The sequence below is a fragment of the Astatotilapia calliptera genome, chromosome 12 (assembly GCF_964374335.1).
Source record: "Astatotilapia calliptera chromosome 12, fAstCal68.1, whole genome shotgun sequence".
NCBI lineage: Eukaryota > Metazoa > Chordata > Actinopteri > Cichliformes > Cichlidae > Astatotilapia > Astatotilapia calliptera.
In genome coordinates, this window is record NC_137433.1 from 7,937,092 (window position 1) to 7,957,000 (window position 19,909).

General features: G+C 39.3%; 2 protein-coding genes across 6 annotated transcripts in view; both read right to left on the reverse strand.

Moving 5' to 3' along the window:
* LOC145432300 (ATP-dependent RNA helicase DDX54-like) overlaps window positions 1-19,909 on the reverse strand; it is a 318,477-nt gene that overhangs the window by 97,827 nt on the left and 200,741 nt on the right. The window lies entirely within an intron of this gene.
* Window positions 684-18,045, reverse strand: ncaph (non-SMC condensin I complex, subunit H). Of its 2 annotated transcripts, none has more exons than XM_026188427.2 (18): window positions 17,280-18,045; window positions 11,973-12,195; window positions 11,748-11,838; window positions 11,504-11,596; window positions 10,889-11,006; window positions 10,577-10,728; window positions 9,043-9,232; window positions 8,496-8,578; window positions 8,023-8,210; window positions 7,732-7,877; window positions 6,641-6,747; window positions 4,484-4,603; window positions 4,000-4,107; window positions 2,808-2,951; window positions 2,470-2,580; window positions 2,221-2,297; window positions 1,887-1,962; window positions 684-1,012 (listed from the first exon to the last, which is right to left on the reverse strand). In XM_026188427.2, exons 1-18 carry the CDS (start codon window positions 17,455-17,457, stop codon window positions 953-955), a joined length of 2,265 nt encoding a protein of 754 aa, XP_026044212.2. In that variant the 5' UTR covers window positions 17,458-18,045; the 3' UTR covers window positions 684-952. The 2 variants fall into 2 exon arrangements, with proteins under 2 accessions (XP_026044212.2, XP_026044211.1); XM_026188426.2 differs by lacking the exon at window positions 17,280-18,045 and adding an exon at window positions 13,200-13,642.

A 19,909-nucleotide genomic window follows, 5' to 3' on the forward strand; every position in this document is an offset into this window, starting at 1 on the left:
GTAAAACAATTGTAATGATTTTTAAGCGAGTCAAACTTTCATTGTCGACCTCCGTGCTTTTATTTTGCAGGTGCATACGTTTACTTCCTTTGTTGTCTCCAAAAACACCTGTAGGCGGCAGTCCCTCTTCTATTGTTAAAGAAGGCGTCATACCAAGATGTACCCATGATATGTTAGCGGTGAAACCCTTAGCGATGAACCTTTTGTAACTTTGTGTTCAGGATGGCTGAAAAACTTGCTTTCTAACTTAACATAACTGTAAAGTAACACAATGCATTTCTGATAGTACAGGAGGATGTAGTTGTTTATGTTTTTTTTTGTTAATATTTCAAGGGGACAACAGTGACACTGGAGAGCAGCACTTAGATTAGCAGCAGTGGCCTCAGCTCAGTTACTCCTCCCTCTCCTGGTGTCACAAATTTCACCCAGCCAGCAGCTTGACTCCTGACAAACCGGTTTCTTTGTCTGGTGAAACTGGTGACGAAGATTGAATACTGGTCATTGCATGCCCTTATGTCATGACTGCTGCAAGCTGCTTTGAATCAGAAGCAGCTAAAAATAATCAAAGGCATTACGACAATTTGGGAAAACTGTTTGAAAACCATTGTTTAAGTGTGCTGAAATACTGCCACAGAACAAGAAAATGTGGGGTAACATGTTTTGGATTTAATTTCTCCATCAGATTTGAGAAAAAAAAGCTTTTATTTCTGTTCACAATGTACATTTTTTGTGTGCTGTTGAGTAATTAGCTACACACAGGATATGCATCAATTGCACAAACTAAAAGGAGAAACAAACATACTATAATTATAAAGAATAAAAGCAGGTAGAGACGGGAGATAGAAACAGGACAGCGTTTAAAAAGAAAAAAAAAATATACAAAGTAAAGAGTTGAAAAAGAAGAGAATTGAAGAAAAGAGTAGCAGTAAGCCTCATATGATTCATAATTCCCTCAGTGGCCTTGTTTGATGATGATATCTGACATGTCATCAACCTTCACCAGCTCCAAATTCTGTAAAAAAGACAAAAACAAACATTAGGACTGACGACTTTTTAAGCGTGACACAGCAGTAATAATAATAATAATGGATTGGATTTATATAGCACTTTTCAAGGCACCCAAAGCACTTTACAGTGCCACTATTCATTCACTCTCGCATTCACACACTAGTGGCCACAGCTGCCCTGGGGCAGACTGAGAAGCGAGGCTGCCATATCGTGCCATCGGCCCCTCTGGTCAACACCAGCAGGCGGTAGGTGAAGTGTCTTGCCCAAGGACACAACGAGCAGGACAGAGAGCCCAGGGATTGAACCGTTGACCTTCCGGTTACAGATGCACTTCCCAAACCCCTGAGCCACGGCTGCCCTACATTTTAATGTACTCCGTGGACTTGCTGAACTAGATATGTAACTTTAAGGAACATCTGCCAGCCAATCAGGACTGAGAATGTTTGGACATCCTATTTCAGGGAATAAAGAATGAATGAATGAATGAACTGAAAAATAAATTGCCCAGTTACACACCCAAATTCCTTCCTTAGTGAAGTTTCCTGGTGCTAAAGCTATATCTATATATATATATATATACAAACTACAAACATTAGCTGTGATAGCACTCAGTGCTTTGACCCATGTGACATAATTTCTGGCTCCAAAATAAACCAACAAGGTGCAGAGTGCAAAATAAATGGGTGACATCATATTAGCTTTAACCACCTTTGCATTTAAAGCCAATCTGGCTGCTATGGGAAGTGCAGTTTGACATTGGTTTAATTTTTCATCCCTTGATGCTGCAGCTCATTTTAAACCAACATGAGGAGAGTACATACATCATAATAATAACAAATGAAATCAAATAAACAAAACATACAGCAAACAACACTCACCTTTTCATTGGCAAGATGAAGTAAAGCGACAAACGCCAGTGCCACTGACAGGTTCTGAGCCATTGTGTTTGGTAATCTGAATATGTGTGAGAGAGAGACAGAGAGAGGGAGTGAGAGAGAGAATTTTATATTTCATCAATGATGATTTTCATGATTCTGATGGAATTAGTATTTCAGTGACACCGTGATTTGATCGTGTATAGCTTCACACTAGCTTGTCAGAGAAACTTCTGTATCTCAAACCATAATTTTATATCCAATATTCTTTTGGTGAGGTCTGATACTCCTCATTAGTGCTGTGCCATGGCAGACATGACAAGAGATCTGCTTATACCTTTGAAGCAGCGTCTTTGTGGTCTGACTGAACACTTTCTCTCCACACACTTCAGGTTTCTCCACAGTCTCCACCCCCTACAGGGAACACCAAGGAACAAGTAATAAAACACAGAGTCAAACAGAAACGCAGTGAAAAAGGGCCGCCTGGAAGGCAACTGTGCCCACCGCATGTGATGCATGACCAACCTGAAATTTGTCACTGTATGCACCACAGAAAAAAGAAGCTAATACGCGGTGTGTAATTTACCTCTGTGGGTTTTTCTGGGCTGTCAATCAGAAGAGTCCACATGCTGTTCTTGAGTCTCTTCATGTCCATTTTCTTTGCTGTCTTGGCGTAGTTGATTTCAATCTTGTTGACCTACAAAAACAATCAAAGTAGAACTATAGAAGTTCACAAACAAAAATTCTGCTTATAATATATCCATTATTAATGACTATTTGTCCTAAGTCATACAGTTGTTTCAGTTCCATCTTCTATTTTTCAGTGGGGTATGATAAAAAATATTACTGCAGAAGCTTTTGAGCAGAGATGGTACTAAAGGGAAGAGCTACTTAAAGCACGACTAAACTAGTTGCATTGCTCACCCTGTGTGGCTCAGGTACCAGATCCTCCTCCCCATAGGTGGACACGCCCTCGAGATCTTGTGAGGGCAGAGGCATGCTGTCACTCGAAGGCTGTGTGTCATCTGAACCAGCAAACCCTTCAACATCATCATCACTGTCACCTCCCTGAAACAGAAGATGAATAAAGATTTGACATGTGGTTTCTAATCAGTTGTTGATTTGCCGTGACGGGGATTTGTTAATTCTTTCATTCCTCAGCAGGTTAGATGTTGCTTTTAGCTTCTTCCACAAGATTTGATGCAGAAAGGGTGTAGTTTCCATGTAGTGTCAGTCACAGGTGTGTGATACATAAAAGAAAAGGTTTTAAACAGTCGCTCTGATATAAAAATATCATATAGAGATATAATTGCTATAGCACTGCCATGTCTTTTTGTTTCCTAGCACAGTCAGTGAGACAAGCCCAAGGATTTGTGAGACTGACAGCCCTGTGTCAGCCTCTGATCACGATTTATTACCTAAATAAGGAACTACATCAAACTCCAGCACAGCACAGTACCTGCAAAATATGCAATAAAAAACACACCAAGTACAACCAGGCTGTGCAGGAGGAGATACTAGCAGTAGACAAGAATAAATGACTGCACTCAATACGACAGGAACAGCAAAACAGTGGATAGAAATCACTGATGTGGTTACATGGTGAAAAAGTGGGGTTATTCTACTAAAAAATATACATTTATTGGTCTTCCAACAAATTGATGTATTACATAGGGGGAGTAGGTGCCAGTTTGCCGCCACAGGGCCCGAGATAGACATTGTTGTTCTGCATAATCACATTTAATGTACATGGTTAGACACAGGCCACATGTGTAGTATGTCAAATGTTGCGGCAAAGACGAGTCGTTTCTTTACTAATACTAACAATCTATATACTAGTGATTGTTGTAGTTATTGCAACATCAAAATACAACCCTAAGATTAAAATTTGTGTTTCATAACCCAAACCACTTCTGGATAAACCAGAAACAGTAAGATTTTACAATATAATCAATTCAGAATTGATAGTGAAATGTGTCCGGGCATGCGGTTTAAAATCCTGTCCAATGAAATGTGCGGAGCTACCTGCAGAAGTAATCCCTTGTGATAAATGAACACCTGAAATGAGCTTTCTTAGAATCAAATCAAAAGTGATGCTAAAAAGAGTTTTTCAGACCTGTAGACCTGGACAGAAGTTGGCTGTGTCATTGGCGTTGTTGTAGTCATAATCTCCAATGCCTTCTCCGAGCTCTGCAGACAGCCTCTTCTGTCCTTCTGGACTTAACTAGAGTAAACAAGACCAGATTGATCAATATTAATACGTCCCAAACATCTTGCACTCAATTATGGAAATATTGAGTAAATTACATACTGACTGTAAAACTGCCCAATTTTATGAAAACAAAAACAAAACAAACAGTTGATATGAGATTCAAACACATCCGAGATCATTTTTGAGATATCGCATTTTCACAGAGGTAAATAGGAAGTCCATGTGATACTGCAAGCCATATTAAAAAAAACACTAAAAAGAAAATAGATGTAAATATTAAATCATGTCTGCACAGTTAGAAGTATCTAAAAAAGTTAATAATTTTAATTAAACTATGAAATGCTAACATAAAGTATGGCCTGAAATGGTAAAAAGAAATAAGTCTTACTGTGCTGGAGGGTTTGAGGCTGAGCTGGGAGAGCGTCTCTGGAGGAAACTGGAAATCTGCTGGTAGAGTTGTTTTTTTACTTCTGGCACTAAGTGCAGACTTGGTGTTAGTGGTGGCAGCCTGTGAAAGGAAAGGAAGATAAAGTTTGGTTGGTGAGTTTCCCAAAAATCTGTAATCCAAAACTTCAAAACCTTTTAGAGATTCAACTGAATTTAATCATTATAGTTAAATCACAAGAGTTATGTTTCAATGCAGAAGCACACAAGAAAAGACTCAGATCAGCAAGTTTCCTGATGCATACTTGACAAACAGACTCTGTCACTGGACTCTGCTACAGAACATGCTAAGCTTTACCTCCTGTCACCATTACTAATATTTGTACATGAGATTGATGTTATTATAATAACCATGGCAGCAGGCTGGCTTTGTTCACAATGACGTGAAACACTGAAATGATTGAAGAGCTGGTCATCTATGGCTCAAAAAGTAGTCACTGTAGTTGAACAGGTGAATGTATTTGACAGCTTCATATATACAGGGAGTGCAGAATTATTAGGCAAATGAGTATTTTGTCCACATCATCCTCTTCATGCATGTTGTCTTACTCCAAGCTGTATAGGCTCGAAAGCCTACTACCAATTAAGCATATTAGGTGATGTGCATCTCTGTAATGAGAAGGGGTGTGGTCTAATGACATCAACACCCTATATCAGGTGTGCATAATTATTAGGCAACTTCCTTTCCTTTGGCAAAATGGGTCAAAAGAAGGACTTGACGGGCTCAGAAAAGTCAAAAATAGTGAGATATCTTGCAGAGGGATGCAGCAGTCTCAAAATTGCAAAGCTTCTGAAGCGTGATCATCGAACAATCAAGCGTTTCATTCAAAATAGTCAACAGGGTCGCAAGAAGCGTGTGGAAAAACCAAGGCGCAAAATAACTGCCCATGAACTGAGAAAAGTCAAGCGTGCAGCTGCCAAGATGCCACTTGCCACCAGTTTGGCCATATTTCAGAGCTGCAACATCACTTGAGTGCCCAAAAGCACAAGGTGTGCAATACTCAGAGACATGGCCAAGGTAAGAAAGGCTGAAAGACGACCACCACTGAACAAGACACACAAGCTGAAACGTCAAGACTGGGCCAAGAAATATCTCAAGACTGGTTTTTCTAAGGTTTTATGGACTGATGAAATGAGAGTGAGTCTTGATGGGCCAGATGGATGGGCCCGTGGCTGGATTGGTAAAGGGCAGAGAGCTCCAGTCCGACTCAGACGCCAGCAAGGTGGAGGTGGAGTACTGGTTTGGGCTGGTATCATCAAAGATGAGCTTGTGGGGCCTTTTCGGGTTGAGGATGGAGTCAAGCTCAACTCCCAGTCCTACTGCCAGTTTCTGGAAGACACCTTCTTCAAGCAGTGGTACAGGAAGAAGTCTGCATCCTTCAAGAAAAACATGATTTTCATGCAGGACAATGCTCCATCACACGCGTCCAAGTACTCCACAGCGTGGCTGCAAGAAAGGGTATAAAAGAAGAAAAACTAATGACATGGCCTCCTTGTTCACCTGTTCTGAACCCCATTGAGAACCTGTGGTCCATCATCAAATGTGAGATTTACAAGGAAGGAAAACAGTACACCTCTCTGAACAGTGTCTGGGAGGCTGTGGTTGCTGCTGCACGCAATGTTGATGGTGAACAGATCAAAACACTGACAGAATCCATGGATGGCAGGCTTTTGAGTGTCCTTGCAAAGAAAGGTGGCTATATTGGTCGCTGATTTGTTTTTGTTTTGTTTTTGAATGTCAGAAATGTATATTTGTGAATGTGGAGATGTTATGTTGGTGTCACTGGTAAAAATAAATAATTGAAATGGGTATATATTTGTTTTTTGTTAAGTTGCCTAATAATTATGCACAGTAATAGTCACCTGCACACACAGATATCCCCCTAAAATAGCTAAAACTAAAAACAAACTAAAAACTACTTCCAAAAACATTCAGCTTTGATATTAATGAGTTTTTTTGGGTTCATTGAGAACATGGTTGTTGTTCAATAATAAAATTATTCCTCAAAAATACAACTTGCCTAATAATTCTGCACTCCCTGTACAAAGAAAAAAGACAGAAGCAGCAGAGATGTTTTCTTTCTTTTTCTTTTTTTTTTACCCTTGTTGTTCGGAAGTAGGTATCAAAGTTGACATCGTCATTGAAGTCTATTTCAAAGGTCTTTTTGGGCTTCCTTTTACGTGTCTCCTTTTCAGGCAAATGATCCACTGTATGACATAAAAGTACATAACAATGGTCAGAGATTACAGATGGCAGGTTACTTTTACACTGCACACATTTAGTGAGAAAGGACAACCATTAGAAAACCATCTCAGTTGTTAGAGAAAAGGCCCAATTTACCACATCACTCAAAACAGAAAATAATAATAATTTGTAAACATCATTTCAGTATGACAGCATAATGCATCCGAATGCATTTATGATAGATTTCAGGCATTACTTATGACAGGCTAGATAATGACCAAAGTGAATGTGGCATGCGTCACATGTTACTTCAAAAACAAACGCAGTAGCATAAGCCTACATTTAATCTTACCAACATAAATAAGAAAATTTTTAATGTGATGTGTTGTCTGTCAACATCTACACAAACTTTAATATGTAACATGTCTTGTTTAGCGTAACAACTTCTCTAATGTCTGCTCACATCTCACAAATATCTCTATATCTGAAGCCAAATCTGACCTGAAGGATGGCACTGTGATGTTTAACAACTGCAGCACAGCAGGACATAATATTTAGACCGTGTTCTGCTTCAGAAGGCACTGTGTTACAAGTCACTAACGACATATCAGATCTAGAGTGGTTTTATCCTTAGCAGTTATTCTAGTCGGTTTCTTACTGACGCGTATAACTCAGGACCTGTTGTAGTACATGCAAGTAGTGTGGTTAAGCTAAGGAGTTGTGCTGAGGAGTTTCTTTGTGTGATGAAAACAGAAGCTCTTTGTAACCACCGACTGCTGGGAAGTGGAATATTTTAAAAAGCAGCACAATTTCAAAACCTTTTTAACGTCTCTGGCTTCTCATCGGCTTTGTAAAGTGGATGGTTTCTTAAATATGAAAGCTTACAGAAATTACTTTATTTACTTTCAAAGAAAATTTGGAGTTTGGTATTTTGTTATAAGGTGCAATAATGCAACGCTTTTACTGCAACTAAAATGGGTCTTTGCTAAAACCTTAATTTCACTCACACTTGTGTTTCGGTTTGAACTGCCAGTAGCCAGGTCCAGCCCACGTGGCCATGGTCCTGGGGCTGAAGTATGAATACTCCCTGGGCTGAGAGGACAGCTGCAAGCACATGGTGGCGATGTCTCCCTCTCCAATGGGAATCACATCCCTGTATGGCATCATAAAACCATTCAAACTAAAAACGAAAGCAAATTTACCATCCATTTATAGAAAAGGTTTAGGAGACAGACAAGAGGAAGGGAAAAAAACAAACAAAAGACTTCCCTGCGCTGCTGTCCAATCCTCAATCTTACCTTCTTTTGCCAGAGGGCTCACAACCCTCCTTGTGTTCCTTTGATCCATCCTCACAGTCACCCACTCCCTCCTCATAGTCACCATCAAAGTCAGGACAGTCATCTTCCTCTGGCTCTGGCTCAGGCTCATTGTTCACGTCAAACACATGATCGCCCTGCTTCATCTTCTCTAAGAGCTGATTCATGGTCTGAAAGAACATGCATAGAATATTAAATTCAAACCTGCAGGACTTTACATTTCTAAGGACTTTTACTTTGCAAGCAAAAATAGTTGCTCACACTAGAGCTGTAGTAAAATAGGGTTTCCTTTATGTATCTACTAAAAGAGAGTGAAGAACTGAACAAAACAAAGGAGATCAGTTTACAAAGGATTAAATCAGATTTGTAGGATGGAAATTCCATAACCTAATCATATTACAACTAGTATTCAGAAACAACTGACAGAAATAAGCACTAGATCCGTTTTCTCTTACCTGCTCCGGATTCCAGCTAGTGAACGAGAAGTCCTGCAGTGAGGGGCAGACGGAGCTTTTCTCCTGGGAACGCTGCAGTCCAGCTGCGAGTGACATGTTACAGAAAGACAAGTTTTCATTTCTGGGAGAACCCGAAGGATGACAGTGATACAGTGCTAAGGGGGGCGACCGTGGCTCAGGGGGTTGGGAATCGCATCTGTAACCGGAAGGTCGCCGGTTCGATCCCTGGGCTCTCTGTCCTGGTCGTTGTGTCCCTGGGCAAGACACTTTACCCTACTTGCCTACTGGTGTTGGCCAGAGGGGCCGATGGCGCGATATGGCAGCCTCGCTTCTGCCCCAGGGCAGCTGTGGCTACAACTGTAGCTTGCCTCCACCAGTGTATGAATGTGAGAGTAAATGAATAGTGGTATTGTAAAGCGCTTTGGGTGCCTTGAAAAGCGCTATATAAATCCATTATTATTAAGGTTCTTATGAACATCCAACTAGCGGCACAATATTTAACGTCCAAGTGTAAATGAATTTATTGGGCTTATTGAAAGACTTTTACCCATGAATGGGGATGCTGGGACCCCCTGTGGAGATGGAGGAGAGTAGGCGGGTCTGGATTGCAGGAGGGTCATGTGGGATGGAAAGAGCAGCTCGCAGCGACTGCTCTCACTGAAAAGAACTGACAGGAAGACCCCAGCTGTGCTGCTCTCATCAAAGGATGAGGCCATCCGCTGAAACATGGGGTCCACCTTTGTGGGGAAGACAGAAAGTTTATCATAAACACAACCTAGCTTGATATCAACTAAGAGGCATTTAAGCTTATTACTATGGCAAAGTGATGCTGTGATAGTAATGAAAAAAAAGAAAAGAAAAATCCCTCGAGGTGTCTTCTAAGACAACATCTAATTTAACTATTGATCTAAATCAAACAAACGTATCAATCATCAGTGGATTTAAGCCGTAATCCATGATAGTAATCCAACATTAACTCTAGCAGTGATGCTGAAGTTGTTTAACATTTAGTAAAGAGACCTCTGCACATAAATGCATATAAAAATTTGGTACGGGGACTGTGCCACCCTTTTTTTCCAGTTCTAAACAGTAAGATCGTTCTTAATTTGACTGCTAAATATATAACAACACCAAAAATAGTAAGCAGTATTCATAAATTTGTATTTTCCAGCTTATCATGTTGAACATTGAGTTTCTGTACAGGAAATAAAACAGAAGGCTGTTTTTTTTTTTACTGATTCTCCTGTACACTAACTTTTTCCTCAAGTAATATAATCACAGCTGAAGCATGTTCATATCAATAAGGATTTAATTAATTAAATAATTAACAAAAATCTAAGCTCATAAATAGCCCAAGCCTAATGAATATACTTTCAGCTCATGTTCAAAACCCATCACATATATCAGCTGTTAAAACAGCTACATTACCTTAAGTGAAGAAACTAGCAAAGTATAGTTTCCTTGGTTAGAATCAAGTACTGCTTACTTAGATTACAGCACTGTTTGCATATCGATGGTAATTACATTTGGCATAAAAATAGAGATCTACCTCTCTCTGGGTCTTTGTTGTTTCTATATTATATATATCAGTTTAAAGCATTTCACCTATTTTAATGGAGTGAGGGTGTGTACTGCATTTCGAGGGAGTTGCATCTTCTATTCTAGTGGTATAAGATAACAACATAGCTGAGTCTGTTGGCTACAAAACAGAATGATTTGACCCAAAATCCAAACAGTGAAATGAAAACAAAACAAACAACCTCTGAATGTTTTTAGTGTTGTTCATTTATGTGCATTAATGAGCCTAGATCTTGCAAAGGTTGTTTTCAATTCATTCTCATTTAACCCAAATGCTGTATTCCTGGATCTATACATCGATAGCTATATTCTATTATTGCTTATTGCTGCATGACATAAGCAATAAGCAGGAATATTTCCCATGATTAGTCATTGGCATAGTGGTCCAGAAGCCCTGAACGATACTTCTGTTATTTCAAAAAGTACAAAAAAAAAAAAAGAAAAAAAAAAAGAAGAACTGAGGTGCGCATTATCTTAGTTACTTTGCTAAGACCTCTACATACCTCACATCTCCTCTCAGACTCAGCACTGTTGATGTTGCTCAGGTTTTGCTCTACTGTCTTCTTGGGAGGCCTTTTCTTCTTTGGCTGTTTGGCAGTGACTTCACCTCCTGCAAGTCCTGCATCATCTCCATCTTCCTCTGTTGCACCATGGCCTGTGTATGCACAAGGAATTCAAAAAAAGCAGAAAATGTTCAATAGTACAGGAAGGTGGGTTCAACAACTTTAAAACTGTGTTAGAAAAAGCCAGAAAGCTCAAGCCACAGCACAAGTACGGTTAAAAGAAAAATCCAACAACAATACAGAGACTCTCACCCTCTCCAGGTTTGGTTTCAGCACCCAGACCACCCAGCACTCTGTAGGCATCAGCATGAACAGCATCCACTCTCACAGCGTAGATTTTCGTACTGGCATCCAGAGTGCCAGCTGCCACCTTTAGGATGAAAAGATGTAAATATTGAAGGATACTACTTGCAAAACTTAATAATAAATACATATTTCACAGTGTACGACATCACCTTTTATAGGACCCTTCATATGTTGAAGTAATTACACCACAATACCCCTGCAGATACTCTAGGTTAATACACAATCCTGCACTTTCTCAGAATGAGTGAACTTATTGCCTGTGAGATGAGAGACCACACTGGACAGAATGCAGCCTTAATTTTGTATAAATTCTGCTTCCCTGAATTAAAATCAAACTGGTGTTAGCACCTGCCTAACTTAAACAAGTCAGGTGGGTGCTGAGTCTAAGAAATATATTTTCCTGATATTTTAAACACACTTAAAAAACAAAAAACAAACGACATTTCTATGTTCTCCAACAACCAGAAAATAATTTATCATGATGCTTCATTCAAATGTTTAAATCAGTTCAAAGACTTTTAGATAACCAAAATGATGAATGAAACAATCAGTTACACATACCTTGAAGTTGGTGAGCTCTGAATCCTTTTGTTTGAGAATATCAGCCATGTAATCAATCAAATGCAGACCAAATGCATTTTTTGTGGTGATTTTCTGTTGATAAGAATAAAAAAAAAAAAGTAATTTATTAATTTATTTTTCCTGTATTTTGTCATATTTTCTCATCTACTAATCACAGAGAAAGACAAAGGACATTTACTATAAAGGGAAAAAGAGGAAAATGCATGCACATACAAATACTTACATTTTCAGTGGAGAGTTTTATGCAGGTGGAGTAATGCTCTGAGATCTGTGCATTTGACAACTTGGGCACGGCAGCAGGAGTTCCCACAGTGCTGATTAGGATAATGAGATTGTCTTTGAGCTCACATGATACATAGCAGCCAGGCAGCCAGGCACTATTTGTCAAAGCCATGGCACAAAATGTTTTTACAAATTACTTTTAGTTTTGCCATTATCTACAGCATACCTGTGAGATGCAGAGTCATTTAAGGAGGAATCACTTGCAGCTTGAAGGTCAATGACTCTTGACCTCCTACGCTGACGTCGCTCCTGCTCATCATCGTTTCCAGGGAAAGCTGACAGCAGTGGAGTGCTGCTGCCTGCAGGGGACAGACCCTTATTCTTCAAACAGGATGACATCCATCCTGGTCGTACCCGGGAGACGGGTGTGGAGGCTGCGCTCATCTTTGCTGGAGATAGGAAAAGATGTTTGGACTGAACAGAGGGTTGGAAAAAAATTGTGCTTAAAGCGCAGAATTCAGTGCTCTGAATGTACCGTACACATATCAATTTGAAGCAGGAGAGAAAGTTAACTTGGCTCAGTTAACTATTTGTTGTAGTTAACTGAGCCAAAACCAAAATTTACATGTAAAAAACTCCTCTAATCAACCCAAATAAAATCTTTAGGAAAAATATTAAAAGTAACTCAATTGGATCTCGGTGGTGAAATCTGTCAATACAACCCACGGGATGAGGAATTAAGGTATATATTTGATGCTAACATAACTCTGAAACAGCTGTTTTTACAAAGTGCTGTGCTTGTGTTGTTACAGCTGTTTGGAACTTATAAAGGAAAACAAAGTTTATGCCAAGTTTAAAAGTCACTAATGAGAATAAGAAGAGAGAATGTGATCTTATGATGACAAAGAAATTGGGAGAAAAAAATACAAGAAACTCTTATTGTTGGCTCTGGTTATGCAAGCACGATATGCTAGAGTTAAGTTCGCATTAATCTTGCCTGTTTGCTACCGAAACAACGTTGATTACTTTAAGGGTTCATCATTTATTAGTATAGCACAGCCAGCGAATCCTTCCTTTTGTAGACTCCCATTGACTTTATTCTGGATTTCCATCAGTTTAACTTAGCTTGAACGCTACTCGCATATAAACAAAGGAACTCTACAATAAAGTATTAAACCAGTGAAAAGGTTATATACATTCAATTAAAATCAATTTTCAGAAAGCAAACGCCATCTTAGCACAACATATTTGGTAAGCTAGTTTAGTAAAATAATTACGAAAGAAACACATGTACAGCTCAAACGCACTTACATGCTCACGCTAAGCTAACATTACATGCATTTTAGCATAACAACCCTAACTTCGGTATGAACGTGTTCTTACAGTTAGCGTTAGCAGGCTTACTAACAAATAAAAACTTTATCACAAGACTTGCTTCAGCCCCGAAACGTACCGAGAATTGCCTTAAATCCGACGGAGACTTATGTAGACCCGTTATAAGTTGCAATATGACAGAAAGAACAAGCAGCAAATTTCTTCCTGTACAGCGTTTGAATTTTTGCGCCGAACGGTTTACGTAGCAGCAACCTACGTCATGACGCTAACCGCGCCCACGACAGCGAGAGAAAGTGAGATTCAGATTCAGAGTAGTTTAATGATCCCTAACTATGTATGAAAACAGTGATCTTGAGATAAAACTCAATGATTTTCTTCTTTTATATTAACATAAGTAGTTTTTGTTGAATTGTTTAATTTATGATATTGTTTAATAAAAACATTACATCACGAAAAAGTAAGTGTTCATCAATTTTTATGACAGATAATCAGGATTTTTTGTTTCATTTTCAATATAGCATCCCCCACCATGTCTTCCTTATGCAATGATCTTTTGACTACTATGATCACTGACGAGTGAGTCAGTAAATCCTTTAATGTTTAAGTGGTCTGCTCCTTAATAAGAGCAATAATTGGTACTGAATCATCAGACTGCTGAACACGTCATAGACACCTCAGCTTCACTACTGGAACTTCAACATTATGCACTCCACACTGTATATAAATGCCACTTGTTTTGCACATATTCAACTCTGTATATTTTATATATTTTATTATTATTATTATTATTATTATTTTATTTTTTATTTTTTATTTTTTTTTACTATTTAATTTGTAAAAATGTGTATACACACACACACACACACACACACACACACACACACACGTAGGAAAATATTTAGTATACACATCCAGAAATGCATACACTATTATATATTGTACATATATTTATTAGTTTCAGGTTGGCCATTCTTGTATTTTGCTCGTTTGTGTTGTTGTGTTTGCACATCTCTGTTGCTTGTGGGGCTCGCACACAAGAATTTCACTCGCATGTGCTTTGCCAGTGTGCCTGCACATGTGATGTGACAATAAAAAGTGATTTGATTTGATTTGAATGAGTGTATTTTGTATGTGATGACACACTGAAAAAGTGTTTGCTGTAATCCTCACAGGTCAAGCATGACATGTGAGGATAGGGTCTCGAAGTTAAGCAGCTGTGACTCAGTAAACATATATTGATATTCACATCACACTAAAGCAAAACAACATGTCAGGATGGAGCACCTTGCTCGGAACCATTTTGTTTTTACTTCTATCACTTAATAGACACTTGACAGATATTGTTTAACAGCCACAGCTCTAATAACATCAACTGACATTCACCTACTAAAGTAAAGACCAAAAAGCAGCATGCAAGTTGCACAGTACATTTCATTAATAACTATTTTTCTTATAATTATTAACTGAAATAAAAACTAAAGCAAAAGCAATCTTCCTAATGACATGAAGCAGCTGCTTCATTTCATTTCATTTCATTCGGCTACTCACTAGATGGCAGTGACAATCAAGACTGTGTTGCTGGTAAGCTGTATGGTGAATGGATTCAGAACTGATATAAGAAAGTCAAAATTTTGTTAAACTACTTACAGAATTTTAAATATCAGTTTTCAGGGAAGTAATAATTAGGTAAGTAATAACTGTGACACAATCCCGTATGATTTCCTCTAAATGAATATTCTCATTCAAATGAGAAATGACAGTTACATTCCTTTATTAGTGAAAGGAGCTTGCAAAGAAAAGCGTCTGGACTTCTTTAAGTTGCTTGAAGACGTTTCACCTCTCATCCGAAAAGCTTCTTCAGTTCTAAGGTCAAATGGTGGAGAGTCCCAGATATAAACCTAGTGGGAGTTACTCCCACTAGTCCAGACGCTTTTCTTTGCAAGCTCCTTTGACTACGATGACCTGGATGACTGAGAACCTTCACAGACATATTCCTTTATTAGTGTGACACTAACCCTGCTCAATTTTTCCCATTTAGTTTTTGTCTATAGGGACCTTCTGCAAAAGACCTATGGGAAAAATTCAAAGTTAAACATTAGCCAGTTCATTACAGTTTCCATGATGTAACAGTTGCTATTGTAATGCAGTGTATCACCACTTGGCGGCGCCTCCTGTCTCATGACTGGTGTGTCACCCCCTTTTTGTTCTTCTTCGCACTCTCCCTGTAATGGATGCTACCGTGTGTACGCGGACTAGTGTGTTCTCGTGTAATGTGTGGTAGAGGTAGGGTTGCCAACCGTCCCTTAAAATACGGAATCGTCCCGTATTTAGAAACAAAAGTACACGTCCCGTATTGAGCTAATAAGGGACGCACTTTGTCCCGTAATACAGTGAGAATCAAAAGTAGTCTATAAATGTTTATGGAATTAACGCTTTGTTTGAAAACATAATTCCCAGCCCCTCTCCTGCTTTGTGACCAATGAGCTGACAGCACACTTATGACAATTCGAGTATGACAATTCAGATTACCGCTCATCCCATTGGTCGAGGAAAGGTCGCTTACGGAGAAAATACCGGAAGACAACAGATGACCACAACAAGAAGCATGGCCAACAGGGAAACAAACGCCGTCACTGCGGTGCAAGTCTCGGACGACAGTACACCTAAAGCTGGGCAGACACTGTGCGATTTTTTCAGTCGCGTTATTCAGCTCCTGCTCAAACTGCACGATTGACTCGCAGGGGTTAGAAGTTGGTAGGTCACGATGCAGGTCTCACACTATACCGCCCGATGCTCTGATGCGACCTGAGTGCTCACACTGTGCGTCCATAAAATTAAGGTTATAACAGAAAATCTGTCGCTCGCTCTCTCTGTCTCTCACTCACACAGACACACCACCACCATCAACTTTGCTAAATTGCTAATGAAAAACATGATCAGGCAGCTGTGATTTAGCAGCGATGTAGATCCAACTATTTTCACGGTTGTTGTGGTCGTGATAATTTTGTGAGGCCACATCGAAAAGGCTCGGATGAGCTTTTCAAAGTTCTACAAGTTGTGCCTCCATCGCTTGTGTCCAGATCACACGCTGCATAGCCGTGCTGCTCCGTCTTTTTCACTGCGTTTACGTGTTTGCGCGCGAGCAGTGTGAGCGGCTCACGAGCGATTGATGATCGGGAGCTGGTCGTGAGGTGTTAATCACTTCTCGTTACCCCACGTATACTACACGATGAAGGCCAAAATCGGTCCGATCACTCAAAAATCGGCTCAAAATGGGCCTAAAACCGCACAGTGTGAGCCCAGCGTTAGAGCAGCAATGTTTGTTCCCCTCAGAGAAAGGGAAGAATGGGAAAAGGAAAACACCTGGCTGGAAAAAGTTAATATGGGCATGTGCAGTGAATATCAGCGCTATGTGGCCAGAAGTGTGATAATATAATTTATTTTGTGTAATAAACGACTGCAAGGATAGATGATTACAACAAATAGATGACTAATACATAAAAGTAATACATAGATGAATAATGATGATGAGTTAAGATGCGTAATCATGGGAACAAGCGGGTTTTCAAACGGGAGCAGCTGATTAGCATTAGAAAAGCTGAAATAATACCTCAGCTGAAGCCAATTGTACTAAATGCACTAAATGTGCACTGTTACAAGAATATTTTTTCTTTCTATTGTTTTCTATTATTTTAAGTTAAGCAGGACAGAGTTCTTTTAAAGAAAGATTTACTTATATTCTCAAAAGTTAAGCATGACAGGCTTCTGTTTAAGAAAGAGACCTGTTTTATGTGTTAATGTTGCCATTTTGAGCTAAAAATAAATGGCTAAATGATCATTTGTTTCACATGTGTTCATATCACAAAGAATACACATCTACTTAAATCAAATTCAAGTCAAAGGGTTAAAAAAAATAATTTCACACACAAAAAAAGAGCTAGAAAATTCACCACACTGGGAAGGGTGAAGACAACTGGGTCGCCCGGCCCTGGCCACGAGGTGTCCCTTATTTATTTTTCAGGGAGTTGGCAACCCTAGTCGGGGGGTATATACACGGCAGTGAGTATGATCGAAGTGAGTTCTCTGGAGAGATAATAAGGTCTGCATTTTACCATTAAAAACTCCGCATTAGGTGAGCAGTGACTCTCAGTAGTAGTGGAGTTCATGCACCAAGCATTGTTAATATAAATGCACAAACCTCCACCTCTGGTCTTGCCGGAGTCATCGGCTAGCCTGTCGGCTCGGTGTGTGTGGCGTCCTGCTAACTCGATAGCATTGTCCGGGCAGCTGTTGTTCAACCATGTTTCGGTGAAAAACATGACATTTGAGTCCATAATCTGTCTGTTGTTAGTGATGGAGAGCCGTATCTCATCCATTTTGTTTGCCAGAGAACGGACATTGGCGAGGAAAATACTGGGTAAAGGCAGCTGGTGTGGTGTTAGCTTTAGCTTAGCCCGTAGCCCTCCACGCCTACCTCGCCTTTGTTTACAATCTCGGCGCCGTCTGCGTGCACTTCCGCCCGGCTGGGGAGAGTGGGCAGCCTCCGGTGTTCTGGAGATCTCTGGGATGAGTCGGAGATCGGCGATAAAACTGTTGGAGTTATGAGTCCAGATGTCCAGAAGCTCTTGTCTGCTGTAGGTCAGCAACGCACAGCAATTCTGGACGAATAATCATAAACACTAGAAGAAAGATTAAATGTGCATCCTGATTAAAATATAAATTTGTGTTGGTGTGTATAGGTTTACATTATTACCTAGTAATTATGAAACAATACATTTCAGGTCATTTCATGAAGTAATGATGATGTCATGGCAAGTAATTAAGAAACATACTGCATTACTTTTAAGAAAAGTAATGAGTAACATGTAATAAGAGACAGCTTCTTCCACCAGGCCATCAGACTGCTGAACACGTCATAGACACCTCAGCTTCACTACTGGAACTTTAACATTATGCACTCCATACTGTACAGTAATGCCACTGTTTTGCACATGTCTCAACTCTGTATATTTTTATATATTTTATTTATTGTTTACTCTATTTAATTTGTAAAATATGTGTAAACACACACACACACACACACACGCGTAGAAAGTTGAAAATAGCTTTCTAGTAAAAAATAGTATCAGAATTAAACTGGGGAAAACAGCCCAGTTGTTGTTGTGTTTTGTTGTGATTCTATCTTTGTACCTGTCATTTAAAATGCTATCCTACATCCAGCCGCTAGAGGGCGCATTACGCGCAGTGGTATCGAGTAGCGTTTTGGGGCACAGAGGAAGAATAAACCTTCCTGTTGTGAAACTGACATCAGCTCAACGTGTGTCCCTTTTTCTATTCTTTATCACAGGTTAGTAAATGCATTTAAATGAATGTATACTGCAGACCTTACAAACGGACGATGTTGTTTATGTGGGTAATGAGCTTAACTCGCTAAAGAAATAGATTCATTCTGAGTTGTGTCTGAATTGTGGGTTATGGCTGCAGGCTAAATGATGCTAATGCTAGCGGACTTGGCTAATGTGGAATACTGAGTGTGTGTGGGGAAGCTAATCTGACCTGTGAGAGACTTCTGGACTGTGAACTCTTAATGTATTATGCACTCGGATAAATGGGCTTCATACTATGTTTTATTCTTCTGGTTGATCTTGTGGTTACAAGAACAAGTTTGTGGTTTAATACAAAGACATTTATAAAGTGTTATAAGGAAACTGTTTGATCAATGCTGACTGCACAGTAGTAGTGAACGCTGTTAAAGGAGCATTGCACTCTATATAGTTGTAGGTTGTATAAGAACAGTGAATATGTTTGTTTTATGTCAAAGACATTATTTTCTTGTCAAGAGTAAAATAGCTATATTTAAAAAAACAGAAGTTACATTGTCAGTACAGTGGAAATACATTTCACATAAATAATTTAGTGCTGAACAAGAATTAAAATGAGTTAATTTTATGTTTGTAAATGTAGTTAAAAATGAAGTACAGAGTACACTGTTGTGTTTTGTTTATCTTTGTAAAACAAATCAATGGATTTAAGCAATATTTCGTTTATGTTTTGTCAAAGTTGTATTGAGAGATTTATACAGTCTCTAGCTCAGGGAACTGTGGCCATGTATGGTAAACTGGACTGAAACATAAGGCCATTTCTTTGCAGTTAGTATGGTGATACTTGAAGCTGTTCTAAGCTGTTGTGAAGAATAAACCTTCCTGTTGTGAAACTGACATCAGCTCAACGTGTGTCCCTTTTTCTATTCTTTATCACAGCGCCACACGTTGTTGAACAGGAAACCAGTTGCCCCTCTGGTCATCATCTTAGGGAGGCAACAAATGCATATACTATTATATATTGTACATATATTTATTAGTTTCAGATTTAGCCATTCTTGTATTTTGCTTGTTTACATTATTGTATTTTGCACAACTCTGTTGCTTGTGAAGCTCGCACACAAGAATTTCACTCACATGTGCTGTACCAATGTACCTGCACATGTGATGTGACAATAAAAGTGATTTGATTTGATTTAAATGACTTTTCCTGAGTAACCCTCACAGTGCATTGTTGCTACCTACTTGGAGAACTGCCATCTTATAAAACAGACAAAGACATTTCAATTAAATTCAATTTTATTTATATAGCACCAAATCACAACAAAAGTCGCCTCAAGGCGCTTTATATTGTACAGTAGATACGGAGAAAAACCCAACAATCATATGACCCCCTATGAGCAAGCACTCTGGCGACAGTGGGAAGGAAAAACTTCCTCCGGCAAGAAACCTCCAGCAGAACCGGGCTCAGGGAGGGGCGGGGCCACCTGCTGCGACTGATTGGGGT

What these genes read in the sequence shown, in the direction of transcription:
- ncaph (XM_026188427.2), bottom strand. Translation starts at nt 17,457, where the DNA reads ATGGATGAGATACGGCTCTCCATCACTAACAACAGACAGATTATGGAC. An exon ending in CCCAGCATCCCCATTCATGG is followed by an intron (nt 8,579 to 9,042) that starts GTAAAAGTCTTT and finishes TGTCACTCGCAG; the next exon opens with CTGGACTGCAGCGTTCCCAG. An exon ending in GCCCAGAAAAACCCACAGAG is followed by an intron (nt 2,298 to 2,469) that starts GTAAATTACACA and finishes TGTTCCCTGTAG; the next exon opens with GGGGTGGAGACTGTGGAGAA.